Raw genomic sequence first — 22356 nt, forward strand, 5'->3', positions numbered from 1 at the left:
AGACATGAAATACAATCCAGGAGGTCAGGTTTGAGTAACTGATCCATGAGTTTGAAGGCCTATCCAAAAACGAAACACAGTGGTTTATAATATGCTGAGACTGGCTTGGGAAGTTAACACAGTTTTATCCTTCATCACGACAACCATGTCTATCTATCTCTTCTCTAATAATCTCTCTTATATTGGGTATAAATAAATGGATCAAACATGACATGCTCTGTCTGATGGAAGCAGGGCCATCATTACACATCACCACAGCACTGACAGTGGTTAATAAGTTCAATAACAGGTTTTGAGGATATAACATACTTGATCAATTTCCATATAACCTTCTGTCAAGAAACAGATATCCACAAGAACCCTCAGCAGTCTGTCAGTCAAAAAAAAAAAAAAAAAATACAAATAAGATGAGGATGAATATTAACATCAGAAAACATTCAGTCAGTCAAAACATATGGTTAAAAGTTAACCCTAACCCTAACCCCAAAACAGAAGGATAGTCTACAAACAAAAGCCTAGCTGGGGTGTGTACATCGTGTTTAGGATGAAGAGCTTGGCATCCTCAATACATTTACTGCCTGAGGTGAACTGTGGTGGATTAAGGTATCCTTTGATTCCATAACAATTGAAGTGACGGCCACAGATCTGAACTCATAAAGTGTTACTTGCTGTAAGACACCACCGTGTTCTTCAGAACACAGGCTACAAAAGTGTGGTAACACATTATCACAATGTCACAGTCCAGTAATTGTTGTAACATAGGGACATTATCTGAAAAGTCATACGTCTCAAAACAGAAGTAACATAACTTCCTATAATTAAGCAAGTCTACAGCTTCAAGTTAGGCAATTTTTCTGTCAGAGTCAAGATGAGTTTTGTTTCTCTGCCTATATGCTATGATTTTACCACACTGAAAAAGCAGTTACAGTGTCATTTTATCCTCTGTTTTATTGGCAGACTCCGAGTGTTACTGGATTGTGTTTCAGTCAAAAAAACATTAAAACCCTCTGAGCAGTGTTACTGTCAGTCTGAACGTGGCTTTATACCCTCCAGTACACATAGTGCACGACTAAGACCGCAGTAAGAAAGAAAAACATAAGAACAGCACTCACATTTCATCTGCTGGCCGACGATCTCACCACGTGAGAGAGTTTTTCTTTGTCTGTGCTCTAACATGGCTAAGATGTTAGCATGTTAGCATCTTAATCCTGACTCAGTGATCTCACCAGCTGCAGGCCTGTTATACACTGCACTAAACTATTTCCAAGACTTCACTTTTATTGTATCTGTTTGCCATACACATATATTGTAACAGATTGTCCAACAGAATTTCTCCTATTTGTGAAATCTCTGGCATGGCAGAAGAGAAGAACTTCAGCAGTGCGTGACAGACACACACACACACACACACACAGCACACACACGCACACACACACACACACACACACACACCACACACACACACACACACACACACACACAGGCTGTAGATGACTGTAGTGTGTCTAAAATAAAAGCGTGCGTCTATTTCAGTCGACACTGGTCCAGTAATAGCACAGGCGGTGAGGAGGAGGGCTGGACACAAGTTCTAATTGCAGCCTTGTCAACTGCAGCTCTCGCTTTCCGCTCATAGAAACATGCACACACACACACACACACACACGCAAAACCAACCACAAATACCACACACACACACACACACACACACACACAGCAGGGGGATTTGTTGGCAAGGGTGCCTGTATCAGTTTTCAACAGCCTAGTAATAGATGCCTTGTGACTGATATGCGTGCACATGTGCATGCGCACACACACAGGCAAAACAGACCGTGTTCCACTGTGTGTTTTGCCTGTGATTTTGTAATCTCTGTGTCAGCATAGAAATTTGTAGCTGACATAATGTTGTCTCTCCTTCTGACACTGTTAATGGCAATATGAGGTTAAACAAGGCACACCATCAAATTGATTCAATAAAAACCTGTATGTAAGAGGAATCCTAAAGAATTAATACCATGATATTTTCATTGTTTCATTTCACTGAGCATTCTTAATTGTCATCAGTTGATGGTAGAATTTCTTTGATGAATGAATGCATGATAATGATAATAATATTTAGATCTGATGGTTGAGGAGGCTGTGGAAGATGTTTGCATTTGTATTCAGGGCTGTTATTTTGCAATATGGGCACCTAACAACTCCCAACCTGGTGTAAGTCCTTCCACTGTATTTTACAAACCAGGACTTTTTGGGTTCATATCTTAAAAAAACACAGCTAAAACGACGAGCCTGTGAATATTCTCATTCATCCAGGTCATAGTTATCTCAAGGAAAGTTTTAATCGAAAGCAACTGGACTTAGTTGTAGTCTAGAAGACGTTTCACCTCTCATCCAAGAGGCTTCATCAGTTCGTGTTCGCAGCTGACCAGGCTGGGATTGGTCCAACCAGTTGGACAACTAAGTCCAGTTGCTTTCGATTAAAACTTTCCTTGGGAACAGCTAAAACGACAGCACTGTGCCATTTAGCTATAATTGTTTCATTGCTATGTACTGTTTAGTAGGCCAGTGAAGAAAGTGATTGTGGGTTAGGATTAGGTCTACTGACTTACTATGCAGATGAAGGCATTAAAATAAACAGAGTATGCTGTAAAATAACCAAGTTCAAGTCTTAGTGCTCAATGTTCATTCCCATTTCAGTGTACTGAAAAAGGCAATGGCCGTTTCTTCTGTTGTATGCATTTTGTGATCAGTTGAACTTTTAGTGGGTCATCACAGTAAACCTCCAGGGACAGATATAGAAGTGCGTTCATGTTGACATGGGTGGAATTCCCCTTTAAAATCATTTTTCTGTGTTTCCATTATGTTGTCCTGCTCTGTAGAAGTCAGTTATTCTAGGACTCATGACTTCCTGTGGACATCCCCATTTTCTGTCTTTTGCCTCAGTCAGTATCTCTCTCCATCCTGTTTCCTCCAGCTCTTCTTTTCCCTTTCCACCACTTTGTCAGCCTCCTCTGTATCATATGTGCTCTTCTATTACATTCTGGATAGAAATGGACCCATCTCCTGTGGGGTCAAAGGTCAGGGTCAGCTAGAGAATAGCAACTGATAGATTTGGTGTCCTGCTCACAGACACGCAAGTTGTCACCACATTCTTTGGGACATTAGAGGAAGTGATTAACCTTCCTTAATAGATTCTCCATACATTTGTAGAATCTATTAAGTATTATATTTTAACATAGGTGGCAGTGTAAAATTAAAGCTGCATGAAAAATGTAAAGCTGTAAGTTTTTAATGGTGGATTACAGTCTTGTAAAAGCTCTAAAGGTTTCCCTGTCTCCTCTCTCTGTACCTGTCTCAGGTGATCAATGTGGATGGCAGTAATAGACAGACTCTGCTAGAGGACAAGCTGCCGCACATCTTTGGCTTTACTCTGCTGGGTGATTACATCTACTGGACTGACTGGCAGAGACGCAGCATCGAGAGGGTCCATAAAGCCACGGCTGTACGAGAGATCATCATTGATCAGCTGCCAGATTTAATGGGGCTGAAGGCCACTAAAGTGACAGAGACGTACGGTAAGGAGGACAGGTTTTCAGGTGATTTCTGAACATACTGAGTGAAAGATGTAAAATGCAGTTTGAAATAAATGTTATCACTAAAACTTTCTCTCCTTCAAACTGTGTCCAGGTACGAATGGCTGTGCAGTGGATAATGGTGGATGCAGCCATCTGTGTTTCTGGCGTCGGCAGGCTGTCAGTTGTGCCTGTCCGATGGGGATGGAGCTCCTCTCAGACCTGCAGACCTGTGTGGTGCCTGAGGCCTTCCTGCTCTTCACCAACAGGTACACCCACCTGCAATAGAGCTACAAGGACCTGCTTACTGTTCCTCTCACCAAACCCTAACCCTTACTTACAAGTACATATTACATTCATGTTGTTTATTTACATTTACAACGTAAACAATAAAGTAAAAACCAGCTGTCAATAACGAGGACATCGACACAATTCACCTGAACATTGGTGGACTGCCATTCCCTGGTTCCGAGGTGAGGCTGCTACCTCTTTGCAGGATGCAGTATACTAGTCAGTCATTTCAGTCTTGAGTCTGGAGGCATTCTCTTTACCTCAGACTTAACTGGTCTAGTAGGTGTTTTGGTGTAGGTGTAGTCTGTCTTGTCTTGGGCTATATACACATAAACATGACCCAAAGCATATTTTTACTCTTCAGACTATTTTCTTATGTGCATAACTACAATGGTTGTGAGTTGGGCCCTGAATGCTGCCAAAACACAGGTGACATACAATCAATACTGTACCTGAATGCATCCTGTGTAGACATGCACAAAGCACTGAACCTGCTACTCCTGCTCTGCTAACATACTGTTCATCTTACACAGCCTGTTTAGATATTGTGGTACAAACAAATCCAGTTGAATTTTTCTGCCTTTCCTGCCCGGTGTTGTTAGCTGCTCTCACAGCACAGTGGAGCTCTGCGTCAGCTGTCAGTTCCCCACAGAGAGTAAAAATCCTGTATTATCACCTTCACTGGTCTGCTGTGTCATTTACAGCTGCAGGTGTTACTTATGTTCTGTAATGTAACAACTAACATTCTCCTTTTAGTTGTGCAGTTTTGTACAGAAACAGATGGAAAGATATCTGACTTTTCATTGTTTTTTCTCCTCAGGGACAACATCAGGAGTATCTCTTTGGGTACCAACAGCAATGATGTGGCCATTCCTCTGACAGGAGTTAAAGAGGCCTCAGCTCTCGACTTTGATGTCTGTGAAAGGAGAATATACTGGACAGACATACAAGCCAAGGTGGGCTGGGCTGTAGAAACTTCCTGATGGTTTAAATTTAAACCTTTAAACATGGACATGCATGAAACATGAAATTGTATTTGGAATGAGTAGGGTTCTATATGTATATTTCTACATATAATATTGTACCTGACAGTAGTTGGACAATGTGTTTATTACTTGTTTAGCATTGTGACTTGCATTGAATCATGGTGATAAAAGCTGGGATTTGAATGGGAATTCTTTCTGTTTCCCTCTCGCTCATTATCCTCTCACTCCTTTCTCTTGCTTTCAGACAATCAGCAGAGCATATATGAATGGCAGCTCAGTAGAACATGTCATAGAGTTTGGACTGGACTACCCAGAGGGCATGGCAGTTGACTGGATGGGTCGTAACATCTACTGGGCAGATACAGGGACTAACCGTATTGAGGTGGCTCGGCTGGATGGCCAGTACCGACAGGTTCTCGTCTGTAAGGATCTTGACAACCCACGCTCGCTGGACAACCCACGATCCCTTGCACTGGACCCTGCCAATGGGTATGACTGGGAGCTACAGCATTTAAAAAGCTGGTTGACATGTTGGCCGCATTGTGCAAAATCAGCTTTGTCATTTGACTTAGGTCATTTATTTTTAAATCATCTTAATGTTATATTTTTGACATGGACAAGTGTGTAATGTACAGTATATGGGATAAAACACTTGTGGCTGTGCTGTGGCTGCAAACAGCTGAACAGCTGGTAAAAACAGTTTGTGGAGCAGCCCTGTGGAAGTGATTCACCATCAGACACCTGTATTAGGCTGAAGGCTTTCATCTTTCAAGGGTGTGAGTTGGTGCCAGTGACTTCATGTAGCATGTCTCTTCACTCTGTCTGAGGTAGTGAGAGTGTAGCGATGTCACCGTGTTGGTATGTAGGTACAAGAGGCAGCGTCCCTCCTCTTTTTCCTCATAACCTCCAGCTGAGAGAGAGATGATGCTATTAAACCTGTCTTTTTAAGGCCGACATCATCACTGTTCATCTGTGGCCAAACCACCCCGAGACACTGCCTCTGTGTAACTCTTGTGTAACACACAAACTGTGTGTTTGTGTGTGTGTGTGTGTGTGTGTGTGTGTGTGTTGCACATGAACATTAAGTACCTGTGCCAGCGTGCCAAATTCCCAAACACGTCAGGTGATGTCATGGCCTAGAGCTGTCAACACACTCGCCTGGAGGCGTCTGATGTCATTTTATGATCACATACCCATGCTCACACATTAATAAAAACAAAGTTGTCTTCTTTTATAGAACTTAACAAAACAAATCCTATAAAGTGGAAACAGGTTCACGTTCTGGCATACATTTTACTGAAACCATCATAGCTCTTTGTGATGGATAGCTTGCTGTGTGTCCCAGGCTGAAACAGTTTTGTCTCCCCAGCTACATGTACTGGACAGAGTGGGGTGGTCGACCTCGTATAGCCAGAGCCTACATGGATGGCAGCACTGTCATGACGCTGGTGGATAAAGTGGGCCGCGCCAACGGACTGACAATTGACTATGTAGACCATCGACTCTACTGGACTGACCTGGACACATGCATGATTGAAAGCACCAACATGCAAGGTTTGGACACACACATGAATATTCACACATTAAACTATCCTAACATTCTCTGTGCATCAGTAACAGGCATATGGCTCATTTCTTTGAAGCTGTACATTTTGTACCTAAACAACTAACTTCACACACTCATAGTGGTGGCTACTGTCTGTCCTTGTGGAGTAATATTATTCTCTCTACACACACACTTTGAATGAACATCTCACATGAACAAAATCAAGTATTGTTAGCAGAATGTATTTATTACATTCATGGATCCTGTACATCTTTAAAAAATCCTTGAAATCATGTTGTGTTTAAAGCCCACATATAACTTGTCCTTGCAGCACTGAATTCTCCTCCTCCCCTTCTCCACCCTCTCTGTATTTTTTCAGAGGCATTTTTCTTCTGCTGAAACTTCAACACAGAGAAAACATGTTAACAACCTGAGGGCTTCTCCCTTTACACTGAAGTTTACAAAGCATGACCGGAGAAACAAACAATTTAAACTAATAGAATTCAAAATGACATGGGCAGGGTTAAGTTACAATCATGTTTAATCAGATCCCTCAGATTTGATTGGATCACTTGAGACTGGGCATGGCTTAGTAAATACAATGGTGCAATATCAACCTCCATCCACACCCTCCTCGCCTGCTTTGTTATATCAGGAGAAAAATGGGTGAAAAGGAAAGAAAAGAATGAATTCAGCCATGCTCTTCACAAAATATAAACAAAGTTTTTGCTGACTCATATTTAAACACATACCTCTGACTCATGCTATTGCTCTGCTATCCACCACAGCCTGTGAGCACACCATCAAGTGCAGTTTCATATGATGGGTGGTGTTTGCCAGTCACCAAAAACAAGAGATACCTGAACAATTGGTACAAGCACACATGATTAGAACGTGGTATGGCTTATTCTATTTGTCTTCAACATATACGTTGACATGGTTGACAAGTACACTGCTAAACTGAGGGTCAAAATATGAACTCAATAAACTGATTACATCTTACATCCAAAAGGTCAAAGGTTAACTTCACTGTGACATCATTAATGTTCTGCTAAAACAGTTTTCTGGGTGTACCTCAGATTGTGACCATGTTCCACATTTGGTCTGATACTGAATTGGTGACACTAATTTTGGATGCTCACCTTGAAACTGTGGTGAGTGTATAGATCTTCTGTTCTGCTGGGTTGAGATTTGTGTGTAGCACCTGCATCTTAAAATTTGTAGCTTCTTCAGAGCAACATTCATATTTGAAGCATTGTCTACTATCATGGCTGCAATTCCTACAGTTCACTACACAGTACAGTTCACTACATTATGTCAGTCTGGACAGACATAATTATTCTTATGAATGTTCCTGACATTCTTAAATGAATTGTAGATTCAGTTGATGTAAACACATCTGATCTCCATTTACTTGACTATAAATCTGCAATGATGATGGCAGCTTTGCTTGATGCTTGGATGATGATATTGTTGAGGAGGGGGTTTAGAAATGTTGTGTTGTCTCCTACAGGCCTTCAGAGGGAGATCATTGTGGATGACCTCCCTCACCCCTTCGGTCTGACTCAGTACCGAGATTTTATCTACTGGACAGACTTTAACCTGCGCAGTATTGAACGGGCAGACAAACGCAGTGGACTCAACCGCACTGTGGTACTGCAGGTATGGAATTAAATGCTTTTTTGGCATTAAAATGATCACTGAAGATTGGTTTAAAATATCACTCACAATACATTCAGTCCAGACATACTGATCTTTATTGCTGTTTTCTCATTATCTCCTCAGGGCCAGCTGGAGCTCATGTTGGACATCCTGGTGTTTCACTCCTCCCGTCAGGATGGTACCAACGAGTGCTCCCATAACAACGGCAACTGCGCCCACCTCTGCCTGGCCACACCTGCTGGTGCCCAGTGCCGTTGTGCCTCCCATTACACCTTGAACCCCGATGGACGGAACTGTAGCTGTAAGTACAGATATATATGCTGCTGGGTGATGTGGAAAATGAACAAATGAATGATAATTCGACAAGCAGTTGTCTTTTGTATATTTAAATGGAAGTTGAAATAAAATGATAGAGTATGTTAATAGAGCAAAGCAGAGTTAATCAATCTCAATTGCGAGGACAGAGCTCATGCACAATTGTGCAACAAAAAAATCACACAGATGGCCTCATACTTAAAAGATAGATGTAGCAACTGGACCGGGGTAAGAATTCACCTCTGGCCTTGAGCACAGTCAGTCTGAACTGCGAGTGGTAAATGTGATGAGAATGTTATCAGACGAATAATGGCTAAAAAGGGTATAAATCACATAAAAGTATCAAAGACAAAGTTCATTTAAATAATATAGAGAACTGACGCTAGCATGAAACACATGATTGTATCAGAGATAACTTCATCCAGAAACTGCTGAGGAGCTGAGGTTAGTAAAGGTCATATACTCATACAAATGGTGTTTCAGCTCCAAAAGAGTTGTAGTGCAGGTTAAAAGATTCATCTTAAATTTCTAATATTGTATAACTAGTATGGTGAAGAAAAGAATGGAAAAGATAAATTTTGCTCTTCCACTCGGATTTAGAGAGACAAAGTTGAGGCGTCTATAATGTAATAATATAATATCTATAATAATATAATCATAATGTACATTTCCGCAGCGCTAATTCCATCAGTGCAACAACATAGTCATCTCATATTCTCATGTTCTCATTCATGAATTGTTTTCTGTTTCTTCAGCATTGGAAATAATTAATGAAATGAAACCATATTTATTTCTAAAAAAAGAAAAAGTGTGAGTAGCATAGTGGTGAGTATGAGATGACCCTGTTGTTAGACTGATGAAGGAACAAGTAAACATTAAGAAATGTTGAGTTTGCATTAACAACAAATTAAAATCAGAAAACAGGGCAATGCTTTTCTAAAATATAGTCACAAAACAATGTCTCTGCAGCTGAGGTTGACAAAGGCCACTAGATTTTACTGTACAGTTGCTTCAGTGGAGCTCTTCACTGGCCAACAGTACATGGAATCACATTTGTACAGGAAGCTTCAATACCATTATTTTTAACCTCAGTGAGAATGCATAAATGTGGTAACATGTGTCTCCAATCTCCTTGTTGACAATTTAGAAAGGGCTTGTTAACATAAAGGCTCAACAATCAAGACTTATTTTCCTGCTAATACTGTGATATCTAGAAATGAGTGTAAGTATTCTGAAACATGATACAATGAGGTAGACAGATCACTCAACTAGTACATTATAACTTTATAACTAGAAAATTATAACAAGAAAATTGACAATCCTTGAAATAGGCTGGTTTATATTGGAAACAGATGACATAATTTTACCTAAAAGTTTAGGTACTTAAAAAAGCTCACAGTTCAGTTGGAAGATGTTGGCAGTGAGATGGGTGGAAATCTGTGTGTGTGTGACTGATTCAGTGTTTGATCTGTGATGTACTTGGCCAAATGTAAGGTGTTTCCCTAGCTCTCAGCTGCCATGCAGTTTTAGTTGGAAGTCAAGAACAAATGGAACAACAGTGACTGAAGTAAAAGGTAAAAAAGATCAAAAAAGAGAACACGTGTCACACACGCACACACACACACACACACACACACTGTGAAACCCAGCATATTTCTGTCTCTCTGGAAACATGACCTCTGTTATGTTTCCAAAGACTTGGAGGCCCTCCATACTTCCTTAGCTCTTAGGACCATCATTCAGAGCAGTTTCAGCTCCTCTGACAGGAATATATGTGTGTGTGTGTGTGTGTGTGTGTGTGTGTGTGTGTGTGTGTGTGTGTGTGTGTCTTTAGGCTTAGCACTCTGGGTTTTGACCCTACGTGTTTGTCTTTGTATTTCACAATGTGCATTGAGCAAACTTCAGCCTTCCTTTCGCCAGAGAGAAAACTGAAGAGAAGAGACTGAACATCCCCTTCTCTCCATCTCTCCATTCCTTCATCCATCCCCCCATCTCTCCCCCTCTGCCTCTCTGTCTGCAGCTCCCTCTAGTTTCCTGCTCTTCAGTCAAAAGGCCAGTATCAGCAGGATGGTTTTGGGAGAGCAGAGTCCTGACATCATCCTGCCCATCCATGTCCTGAGGAACGTGCGAGCCGTCAGCTATGACCCGCTGGACCGGCTGGTCTACTGGCTGGATGGACGACAGAACATACGCAGGGCGAGAGATGATGGAGCCATGGTAAAGCTCACCCTGATACATACACTCACAGCATATGAGACCTAGTGTATGGATATTAACAGGTGGTTGTGGATGAAAACCTGTTATATCCTCAGCTTGTTTCTCCTTGCTTGCTATTGTGGAAACATGTAATCATACTAACAGTAAATGTGTCCTCTCCTTCAGTGAAAATGGTGTTCTGCTGTAGGCTAGTAAATTAAACATACTGTTAGCTGAGTCGCCTCCTTGAAAGACACAGCCTAAAAAAGAATGACCCTCAGAGGATCCTGCTCCTCTTCTTCAAATGAAATAGTTCACAGAATTCTCTTCACCGAGACCAAAGTCCAGGCGTCCTCTGCACAGAGAGTAGACAAACTTGGAACCGGCAGCTAATTAATAAATATAGCTACTGCATATTTGAGGCAGTGAGAGAGCTTGAGACAGAGCCTGAATGTGGGTGTCTCATGCCAAAAACAATATGAAATCCAGAGCACTAATTCAAGAGCACAAATTATTAAATTGAAAACACAGATTTGTTGTTTTATTCTCCATCACACCTCACAGGCTCTTTACGTTAGTCCTGGTTGTGTCCTTCACATCTGGACAATATAGAGTAATATATGAAGACTATACAGTGGGAACATAAACCTGTAGTTATGTGTTAGACTTAAGGTGGAGCCTCTGATGGAGGAAACTATTAAAATGGCACACAGCTGTAATTTTGATCTGTAATTGTAGTATGCCCAAAAAACTAATGATGAGATGGAGACTCCTAATAACAGTAAAATAACAGTGGGAGGGTTAACAGGTTAACAGGCCCAGTGAACAAGTGTCTTTTCTTTTATGTGAAATTGAGGGAAAACTCTCTTTAGGGAATTTTGGGAATTTGGAGAATGTGTAAATAATCAAACAGACACTGGCTTAATTTGCTCAGTGAGTTAACTCAAGTACCTACCTCAAGTATCAGAAGTGGACCACAGTGAAGACTAATAACAACTGTGATGACTATCCTGCCCTTACACAGCTTCATGGAAAGATAAATATTGTAGCTAGATGGGCTGTAGTGGGGAGAGCAGCTTATTAAACTTCACATGATTTGAGTGACATCAAAATGAGTAAAATATGGAACGCTGACCTTGCTGTGTTTTCCTCCAGTCCATGATAGTGAGCAGCACTGTTCAGCCAGTGGACAACCAACTTCATGACCTGAGCTTGGACCCCTACAGCCGCCACATTTACTGGACCTGTGAGACAACCAACACCATCAATGTCCAGAGGATGGACGGACACACCGTGGGTGTGGTCCTGAAGGACGACACAGACAAGCCCCGGGCCATCGTGGTCAACGCTGAGAAAGGGTGAGCTCATCTTTATATTGGTGCCTGCAGTTGGCTACGCAAAATAAATGCTTGATTACATTAAGATGTGTTGAACTGAACTTACTGGGATATCCTACTGACTTAGTGAAAATAGGCAATTGCAATGTCCTATATAAATGTGTGTGTGTCCCTCTGCAGGTACATGTATTTCACCACAGTGCAGGAGCGCTCAGCCAAGATTGAAGGAGCCAGTCTGGACGGGACAGAGAGGGAATCTTTGTTCACCACAGGTCTGATCAGACCAGTAGCTCTGGCTCTGGACAACAAACTGGGAAAACTGTTCTGGGTTGATGCCGACCTCAAAAGAATTGAGAGCAGTGACCTGACAGGCAAGTTACCATGGACACATGATTTGTTATTGTCATCTCCTAGGCACCAGAGGAAATTAAATATGTGGAATAAACCTGGAAACACTATGAAAGTGTTTTTTTTTTTTTTTTTTTTTTACGTAATTTCCCAGAGGGAGTCATCCCAAAGGGATCAATAAAGTCTGTCTAAGTCTAAGTCTAAAGAGGCAGTTTTAAGTTGTTGCAGAGATTCTTATCATTATTCTATATAAACCCTCATACAACCACAGTAATAAACTGTCCAACAGTCTCTCATCATAGTTTTACTTCTCTCTCATGCCACCTGAACTAATAGGCATTAAACAATAGTCTCAGCTTATTATCCAACAAGCAGTGTTTCTGTTAGACATTAAACAGGCAGTTTCACTTCTTCTTGACTTCTCTGCCTTTTGGCTAAGATCAGGTGTAGTATCTGTTCTTATCAGTTTAATATCTGATACGTTCCCTACCCGGGGACCATAAATTAAATTGATTTTTGGAGCAGGGAGCTGGAATGGGGGCTTGCTCCTTCCACTCCACACATCGACCTGGAATTGCATTACCTCCAGGTACCTCCAGGTACGATGCACATCCCTTGTAAATTTCCCCATTGTGGGACTAATAAAGGATTATCTTATCTCTTATCTTATCTCTTTAAGATCTTCCATAATGAATCATTTCCAAATGAATGTTTGGACTTTGGGACCAATTGTCACAGTTTGTAACTTATGATAGGCTGTGTCAGTTGTCTGTCACAGCTACATTTCTTTGAAACATTTTGTGGAGTGGCTATAGCACAGTGCAGTTATAAGTGGAATCAAGAAAGACCAGACTCCAATGGTATATTTACAGCTACGTGCAGCCACATAGAAATCGTGACCAAAAACAGACACTTACTGAAGCCATTACACACACACACACACACACACACACACACACACACACACACACACACACACACACACACATTGATATTATGTGTTGAACTGAGACCAAAGAACACTCACAAAGACAGATAGTGCAGCACTGTTTTGCCTATTTTTGGTCAGATGGGATCAGCCAACTCCAAACAGCCATTTTTCACATTCACATGCAGATCAGCTAGTGGTGATGAGGGTGATAAGTAAATGTGATGCCTACTGCTTTTTTAACCACTGATAAGCTGTAGTGTGGTCTACAACAGAATGTTTCAGTGACACTGTTCATGTGCAAACAAAGCCTCTGTGCCATCTTACTTACTCTGTATTTATTTGCTGTGGTTCATCCACAGTCATAGCAATTCAGAGATTCATGTTCCAGTAGATTAGTCATTGTTTTTCTCAGTCATAAAACAAAAGAAAAGTTAGTTCATATCTAAGTGATTTTTTTCTCTTCTATGTAAGAGAAAATTGATGAATGTCATAAATTGTCTTACGTCTTAATGCATGCCACATGAGAGCGAATCTGGTGAATCTTGCGAGTCTTGCATAAGACCCATTGTCTTCACTACAGAACTGATACGTTTATTTTCAAAATGTAAAATACTCTGCTAAGTGCTTGTTTTGATTTTAAATTAAAGCAAATTAAAGGGATCCTCATCAAAAATATGAATTTATTTTTGAGAAATGAATAGAGGCCAATATGATTATTATTATTTTAAACTTTGAAATATTGTTATCTGTATTAGTTTCAGAAATCCAGTATTAGTTGGGATGTACTAATTTTATTTTCTTATGACATCATTCCATCTCCCCCAGGAGCCAATCGTATTGTCCTCCAGGATTCCAACATTCTCCAGCCAATGGGGCTGACAGTTCTGGGAGATCATCTGTACTGGATCGACCGGCAGCAGCAGATGATAGAGAGGGTGGACAAACTGACTGGAGACGGACGGACACGCATACAGGGAAGGATATCATACCTGACCTCCATCCATGCTGTAGAGGAGATGGACCCACAGGAGTTTGGTATGTACCTCTGCCTCTCACATACATACACTGAGTAGCTCATAGCAGCGGGCTATATGAATTTGTTGAGGTAGTGGTTTGACAGGAAAGCATGCACTATTTTAGTAATGACTTTTTCTTCTCTCTAGCATCCCACCCTTGTTCCCGTGACAACGGGGGCTGCTCTCATATCTGCATCGCTAAGGGTGATGGTACACCTCGCTGCTCCTGTCCAATGCATCTGGTGTTACTGCAGGACCTGCTGCGCTGTGGAGGTGAACCACACACTTCACTGTTATGATCAGGATCATGGCACAGTCAGACCAGAATTTGACTCCCATTCATTTCTCTGTGGAGCGGGGACAGATACATTCCCTGCTGGTTGCAAATTCTCTCGCCTCCACAAGGCTCTCCAGTGTCCAGCTAGTTTGTGAGAAGGGGGGCAACTGACCTCTTATTCACCAAAATAATACAAACAGCAGAGAAGAAGAGATGCTAATTGTCTGTAGTGAGTGCAAGGACAGAGATTGATGACACTAAAATAAATACATAAAAACTGTTTAATTAACACATCATCACAGCATGCTAGCCATGCTCCTGCAGTTTAACACTACCCATACTATCTCTCCACCTTTTGGACACACCACGTGAGGTCTGCGGCAGCAGTCTGACTGTGCCACGATACTCACACACCGAAGGCTCAGATCTATGTATTCAGTCCTTTCATCTACATACTGTGAACATATGTTGCCTTCTGTTTCTCTCTCAGAGCCTCCCACCTGCTCCACAGAGCAGTTCACCTGCTCCACAGGGGAGATCGACTGTATTCCTATGGCCTGGCGATGTGATGGCTTCTCTGAATGTGAAGACGGCAGCGATGAGGAGAACTGCCCCGTCTGCTCAGCCTTCCAGTTCCAGTGTGATAAAGGAGGCTGCATTGATGCTCAAAGGCGCTGCAATGGGGAACCCGACTGTGCTGATAACTCTGACGAGCAGGACTGTGAAAGTAAGTTTACCACAGAATCGTTTTATAAAGAAATGTTAAGTCAATTAAAAAAGTAAGTAAATTAAGTAAGTAGTGTAATAAAGAGTTATAAAGACAGATGCATAATATAGACATTGTTCCCTTGTTGTTGGCCCTGCTGCATTACATATGTTTTAAAACATAGAGGTTTTGAATACTTCAGTAACTTTGTTGATCACATTGAATGGAGGCTTTTCTTTTAATATGCTGTCACATTATTCATAGTAAAACACTGACATGGATCTACATCTCTGTCTGTCCTCTGCTCCAGCTATCTGCCCTCCTAACCAGTTCCGCTGTGGTGACAACCAGTGCATCACTAAGAAACAACAGTGTGACAATTACTCTGACTGTCCCGACGGATCAGATGAACTTGCCTGTGGTAAAAAAAATTAAATATAATATATCATACAACATATATTATAAGCATGTATGTATTGTTTTATGGTTAAGTACTTCTTCTCTTCTCCTAAAATTCTACTGGACTCACCTTTCTTTTCTTTTTCCTCTTCTTTTTCTGTGTAGAATATGTGTCTCCTCCCTCCAGTGGCATCCCCAATACTGGGCCTAACACCATTGGTCCAGTCATTGCCATCATCCTGCTTGTCTTTGTGATCGGGGGAGCTTACTTTGTCTGTCAGCGTGTGGTGTGTCGACGCTACAAGGGCCCCAGTGGCACTTTTCCTCACGAGTACATCAGCGGTACGCCCCATGTGCCCCTCAACTTCATTGCCCCCAGCAGCTCCCAGCACGGCACCTTCCAAGGTAATATCAGACATTACTCATGTGTTATTGTTTTGTTTGTATTGGTTTGTTTGTTATGAAAATGTGAATTGTTGTGTGCAGGTATTTCCTGTGGGAAGTCTATGATGAGTTCAGTCAGCCTGATGGGCAGCAGCAGCAGTGGAGCTCCTCTCTATGACAGGAACCATGTGACTGGAGCCTCATCCAGCAGCTCATCATCTACCAAAGGAGCCTTCTACCCTCAGGTCCACATATAGACACACACATACACACACACACAAACACACACACACTTTTGTGTGCACATTGTTTGCTGCTGTCTCTCAACAATCAAATAACACAGATATTTTGTTTGTAGATCCTGAACCCTCCTCCATCCCCAGCTACTGACCGCTCTCTCTACAACACAGAGATCTTCTACTCCTCCAACAGTCCATCCACCACCAGGTCTTACAGGTAACACACACTCATGTAGTCTTACTACGGCATGTCTGACATGGACCACATTCATCTCACCAGCAAATGTTTACCAAAGATGCAGCTGCATCAATGGTTGGCTCCTTTATTAGTTTACTGAAACAACACATCAGTGTAGTTTCAGTGTTAACAGGAGGAGATAGTGAATTTGTTCAGCTGCAAATGAATCCACATTTGGGGCTCTGAGTATTTGGGGCTGCATGTATGTTCATGGTAATGAAGGAACATATCGCTCAGTTTAATAGTGGAGAAGAATGAGATATATCAGGCTTGGATACACACACTTGTTATCAGGGTTATTCAGTGTTGGTTTGGCTTTGGATTGCAACAACAACAATATAAAATATCTCAATGTTAGCATTAGTTGGACTTCACTATTGTATTGTTTGCTGCAGCTTTTTCCAGACAGAGCACTCCTGAAGCATCTGAATTAGTGCTGCTGGACATACAAATGAAGATTAAATGTAACAGATGTGAACCTGAACTAAACTAAGTCTGTGTCTCCTCCCTATCAGACCCTACCACCCAGTCCGTGGCGCTGCCCCTCCCACTACGCCCTGCAGCACCGACGTCTGCGACAGCGACTACACCCCCCACCACCTGCCGGCTGGACTGGCTTCGTCAGCGGGCCGCTGGAAGGCCGCGGGCCACGGCAGCCACGGCAAACACAACAAGTACTACATGGACCTTAACTCAGACTCGGACCCCTACCCTCCACCCCCAACTCCCCGCTCTCAGTACCTGTCAGCCGAGGAGAGCTGCCCCCCGTCCCCTTCCACCGAGCGCTCCTACTTCCACCTGTGTCCCCCCCCTCCCTCACCCTGCACCGACTCCTCATGACCCTCCAACAGCCTCAGAGCCCTGTGAAGAAGGAACGGACAAAGTATGCTCGCCTCACCCAGAACTGGCCTCATCTGGCCCACTTTACCAGGGAAAGAACTCGTGTGCCAACTTCCAGCCCTGACCGGCTCACACATGCTGCTTTATATCAGCTGGTTAGGCTCAAGTGCCTTATTCAAGGTTCATCTGTCCCGCATTGGTCATTTCATCATTCCAGTCATCTGGGAGCTTTCTGGGTGACCATCATCTGATCAGTTCTATTTCTGTCTTCCATGTGTCCTGCTCTCACATTCACTCACTCGTGGCAGGTTGAAGGTTTGAGGCCCTTCCTGCCTCCCTGCAGGACACAAAAAGGAGATGATGAGTGAGTACAGCCAGCAGCTCCCTCTTTAATTTTCATTCCATCAGAAGAAGAAAACTTCCTTTGCTGGGCCACTTCTTGATCACAAAATTTCAAGATGTCCATCTGTCTAAATATAAGCCTAACTCCAGGTCTCCCCTAAACTCACTGACTGAGAGAGTCAGCACTAGGCACTGGTGTTGTGCGAAAAACCATGAGTCCAATGCCACAAATTATTGAAGCCAAGGCGTAGAAGGCATGCGCCACAAAACCCAACCCCCAACACCCCCACCCCCCCCAGCCTCCCATCCGTTTGTCCCCTCCTTCCTCACAGCGTCCTTGTTGGCAGACCAGCGGCAGGACTGTATATAGTGTTAAAATAATATGAACAAAAATAGATAAGAGAGTAATTATTTTACTATTTTATTCATGCTGGCTGATCCACCACTCCACAGAAAACAAAGGACAGATAGATGAGTGGATGTGTGAATGAGTGACTGGATGATGATGAATGACTGGACAACTGTATACGTGAGCATATGTGAATGTTTTGCTTATTGTAGGAAATTAGATAAATTCATAGACGATGACTGAGTGAATGTGTAGAATTCTGAACGAATGAGTGGATGGATGGAACAGGGCCAAGATCAAAGTGTGAAATCTTTTGTACATTATTTTGAAATTGTGTCCCTCACTTTTCAAATTGGGAATTCTTTGTAGTTGGACACAGCAACTGTTTTTTTTTTTTTTTTTTTTTTTTAAGTGGTAGAGCTTACTCCAATCATCAGGGACAAATCTGGCAACAGTTCCTTCCTTATCCCATGAAATCACCACGTGACTACAACATACCAAATGAATATCAACATGTAAAGCTATTGTACATATGTGTAATGAAGTCAATGAGTGAGTTGTGACAAATGGATGCTTTTCATTGTGAATCTGAACCTCTTCCATCACCTTTTCTTTACTCTCATGGTCCCGTTTACCAAAAGTATGTTTGCTGCTATTGTGTACATACTATAATAGTTACTATGACATATAATTACACAGAAAGCCCAAAATTACCACTCTCATACTGACAGTAGATCATGAAGCTATTTTACAGTTAATAACAAATTATTCTTATAGCGATTTCTGTTATTTGTATTTCTGTTTGTGTGTAGATCATGTATGTTTCTGTCAGTCACTATGTCTGGTTTGAAGGAGTCTTTATGGAAAAGAAAATTGAAAGGTTGAAAGAGTTCCAGCTCAACTGAAGGTTTCGGTATGCTTCAGATAAATCTGCTCCAGTCTCTCTCTGAGAACTGTGTCCTATTAGAGTGTTTTTATAAAGGAATTGTATGAGGCAAGAAATTCACACCCACGCCTCCACACACCTGGCCAATCACTGCCTAAAGTGGGCAAGAAAAGATTTTAGACTCTGTTAGACAGTTGGTTTGAAGCATGCTGTGGCCTGGGGTTGTGCAGTTACTCACCTCCAGTAGAGTGGACCTGCTGTGACTGCTGTGGAGTTTGAATGCTTTCCCACATAAAAGATCCTGCAGAAACCTCACCACTGCAAAAATCTCAGTCAGAGGTTTAAAACTTTTTGCTCTGCCTGGGGTCTTTGCCACAGATGTCTGAACAACTACTCAACAGTTTTCTGATATAGTCACTAATGATTTTTTCTGACCCCCTGACCTTTGCTCCTCAGATGCTCAATCTAACAGATGAAGAAGCAGCTCTAAAAATGAAGAGTTTTGATTTTAAAGAGCAAATGAACACTGTGTTTTAGTTTTAACATGCAGCCTTTCAGTTTTTCTAAAAAAAACATTCACATGTAGAGCCCCCAGACTGAATGTCACTTAGCTTTGTACAGCAGGGACATTCAGTACAAGGCAACATTTACTTGATTTCCTCTTGAAAATTACAAAACACTACCGTCTCAATAAAAAGTATAGACCGGGGCCAGAATGTGACAGTGTATTAAAGTCACCGTACTTACAATTTAGTCTGAGTCCAAATGGTTTTAGTGTTAAGTTATCACCTTTCAGGACAAACTTTACATTCCTGGTCCCACAACCAGTAAGGCTTTAAGAATATCAAATGTGGAGTTTTTGTGCAGCATGTTTTCTTAGTTACTTCCACCCTCATGGTCAAAGATTGGCTTTGGATGTTGGTATATTCAGTCTATTAATCCAGCACTTAGTAAATATCAACACAGGACCTAGCAACAAAAAGTGCAAAAACATTTTATGCACGTACCAAAAGAGCATAACATTATTGTTTCCCAGGAAATAAATGAGTGTTTTTGAAGCAAAAGGAGAATGTTTTTGGCTTTTCACCTTGGCTGTGGAGTTAAGACTTAATAAACTGACTTTCGGTCATGCTCACTAAAATTGGAAAACAGTTTTAGGGTCAGAGACAGATCTAGGACAACCCGTATCATGCTGTATCATCTTCTAGAACCACTTTTGGGCAAAGGAGAACGCACCATGCTTCCTTTAAGCTGGCCCTATTATTACAGTAATGTGTGCGCTTCACAGGAGCATCTTATTTTAATAGTACAGTGCCAGCAAAATGTAAAGACAGAAGGCAAACTGTTGTCTATTAGTGTGATCCAGTCCTCTAAGCACCAAGTGGGGGTGAATGTAGCCATGAAAAGTGTCTCTTCCACAGCAGTCAGTGCTGGCCATTGTCTAGTTTCCTGATAGAAAACTATACCAGCACTTTTTGAGGCTGGAACTTTCGGAACTTGCAGTGTGTTTGCTGTTGTCTGGTAAATCCATCTCCTGTCAAGGAACATTACAGCTGATGTCTGGTGACTAGTATCAGATGGATTTCCAGCTAACAGAGCTGAAGGGGTGTCTATCTGTGTCAGTGGGAACTCTGAGCAGCACAGCTCATTCATATTAAGGGCTGTAGGGGCCCGGACCCAAACCACTGTGTCAGTAAAACTCCTTAAAACCCTGTATTTGTTGTCTCAGCTAAAAATGCTTTGTGTAATTTACACTTGTGACAATTTTTGTATCAAAAGCATTTTTATAATAAAGGTTCTATTTTAAGGAATGTTGTCTGTGTGTGTGTGTGTGTGTGTGTGTGTGTGTGTGTGTGTGTGTTAGCTTTGAGTTGAAGGTTGGTGATTGCTAAGGTTTCTTTTACAAATAAGAAAAGTAATAAATTGAACGCTAACAGCAATAGTTATAACATCAGCAGTAATAACAGTAGAATGATTTGTAGCAGTACACCTCACAGACATGTCATCGTAGGAAAAACACAGATGGAACTAATCACATAAATGATGGTAAACCGTGGCTGTAAACCAGCACACGCAATACCTGAACTGGCACACCTGAATGGAATGCAGCTGTAATTAATTTTATAGATTTCACCTGCGCTTTTCCCGCAGTGTGGCTGTGCACTGCACTTAGAGTAGCTGTAGCAGTATTAGTTCAAAGTGTTGTAGCAGTAGTAGTTGTGCCAGTATTAAATACTACATAAATAAATAAACAGGTTAATGTTATTAAATGATGATATGAATAAGTACAGGCACAATGTGCAATGTAACAATGAAAAAAGAAACAATAATACACACAGTGAATATTAAACAACGACACTTGTTTATTAAGTCTATATATATAGATCGTTGCCTCTCAGCGTTAACACTGGGATCATAAAAACATGTGAAAAAAGACGACGGAAAAGAAAGGAGGGCTCGTCCGGGATTTGAACCCGGGACCTCTCGCACCCAAAGCGAGAATCATACCCCTAGACCAACGAGCCAGCTAATTTTCTGCACCAGCAGTAAGGTATTTATCTCTTCATATAGCCATGTCTGATGCTGTTTGTGGCGCAACACTGACATCTATCGGTGAAAGAACGTTAACACGCTGTAATGGAATTGAATTTTCATGATGGCATGTCAAACGTCTGTTACCCATCACATCTGGACAAAGGTTGAAACTTTAAAATAGATTTTTACTTAAACAAAAGGGGAAAAGGAAGGATCTACCAAAACTGACGATGACTGCTGCTCCCTCAGTTCCTTAGATATCAAGTGGCAAGTGGGAAGTGGCAGCCCAGCACCTACAGCTGCCTACCACAGTTAGGATACCGCCTCACATTGGATGCCAAATGATCTACAACAAGGTACAATCCACAAGTCCAACATCAGCAGCATGTTCTAACAACTGGATATTACAATGAAACCCTGCTGCTGCCGTGCCTGTTGAGCACTGTGAAGCCTGATATCTGGCCTCATGTCAGTTCAGAAGAAAATGGCCTTCTCACATGCTGCTGAACGCTTGTTTCCTTCTTGCTGTTCTCTCACCTCCAGGCTCCCTGTGAATGTCTTCCTGTATAAGGTGAAAGGGATTTTCCAATTGACATTGTGAATCCATCCTCTTGGTGTCCAGCAGTAGTAATGAGGCTCTCTTATGATCCCCTCAGGTCGAATGTGTGTGTGTGTGTGTGTGTGTGTGTGAACCAGCTCCGCAACACACCCACAGACACAGAGACCTATTAGCTTTCTGTGGCTCCTCTGTTTAGTCCATTGTGTGTGGAAGACTGAAGCCATTTCTATCTACTAAAATAACCAACACGTTTACTGCTATTGTCACTGATGCTGTTACATGATATGGATATCTTCTATACATACAAACTGGGGAGATATTGTGTGGTATTATCTGCCATCATATTGTATCAGCCATCATATTGTACTGTTTAAGTCAGGATTCATAGCATCCTGTTGTTAGTCA

General features: G+C 41.8%; 1 protein-coding gene, 1 non-coding gene and 1 pseudogene across 3 annotated transcripts in view; 2 read left to right on the forward strand and 1 right to left on the reverse strand.

Annotated features, from left to right (window-relative positions):
- lrp5 (low density lipoprotein receptor-related protein 5) overlaps nt 1-20668 on the forward strand; it is a 63901-nt gene extending 43233 nt beyond the window's left edge. For both annotated transcript variants that reach the window (XM_051073657.1, XM_018678582.2), the window contains 18 exons: nt 3356-3572; nt 3685-3838; nt 4681-4816; nt 5091-5335; nt 6216-6400; nt 7906-8054; nt 8178-8355; nt 10390-10586; nt 11721-11923; nt 12083-12273; nt 14007-14216; nt 14345-14470; nt 14965-15201; nt 15491-15601; nt 15745-15984; nt 16066-16208; nt 16322-16419; nt 16956-20668. In XM_051073657.1, the coding sequence (XP_050929614.1) occupies nt 3356-3572; nt 3685-3838; nt 4681-4816; nt 5091-5335; nt 6216-6400; nt 7906-8054; nt 8178-8355; nt 10390-10586; nt 11721-11923; nt 12083-12273; nt 14007-14216; nt 14345-14470; nt 14965-15201; nt 15491-15601; nt 15745-15984; nt 16066-16208; nt 16322-16419; nt 16956-17280 (3345 nt within the window). In that variant the 3' untranslated portion in view covers nt 17281-20668. The remainder of the gene's footprint in view (nt 1-3355; nt 3573-3684; nt 3839-4680; nt 4817-5090; nt 5336-6215; nt 6401-7905; nt 8055-8177; nt 8356-10389; nt 10587-11720; nt 11924-12082; nt 12274-14006; nt 14217-14344; nt 14471-14964; nt 15202-15490; nt 15602-15744; nt 15985-16065; nt 16209-16321; nt 16420-16955) is intronic.
- LOC127142901 (uncharacterized) lies at nt 12665-12865 on the forward strand (annotated as a pseudogene).
- A 642-nt stretch (nt 20669-21310) lies between the features above and the next one.
- On the reverse strand, nt 21311-21382 carry trnap-ugg (transfer RNA proline (anticodon UGG)). Its single transcript has one exon. It is a non-coding gene; the product is annotated as a tRNA-Pro (tRNA).
- Nucleotides 21383-22356: the final 974 nt, after the last annotated feature.

The sequence above is a fragment of the Lates calcarifer genome, linkage group LG10 (assembly GCF_001640805.2).
Source record: "Lates calcarifer isolate ASB-BC8 linkage group LG10, TLL_Latcal_v3, whole genome shotgun sequence".
NCBI lineage: Eukaryota > Metazoa > Chordata > Actinopteri > Centropomidae > Lates > Lates calcarifer.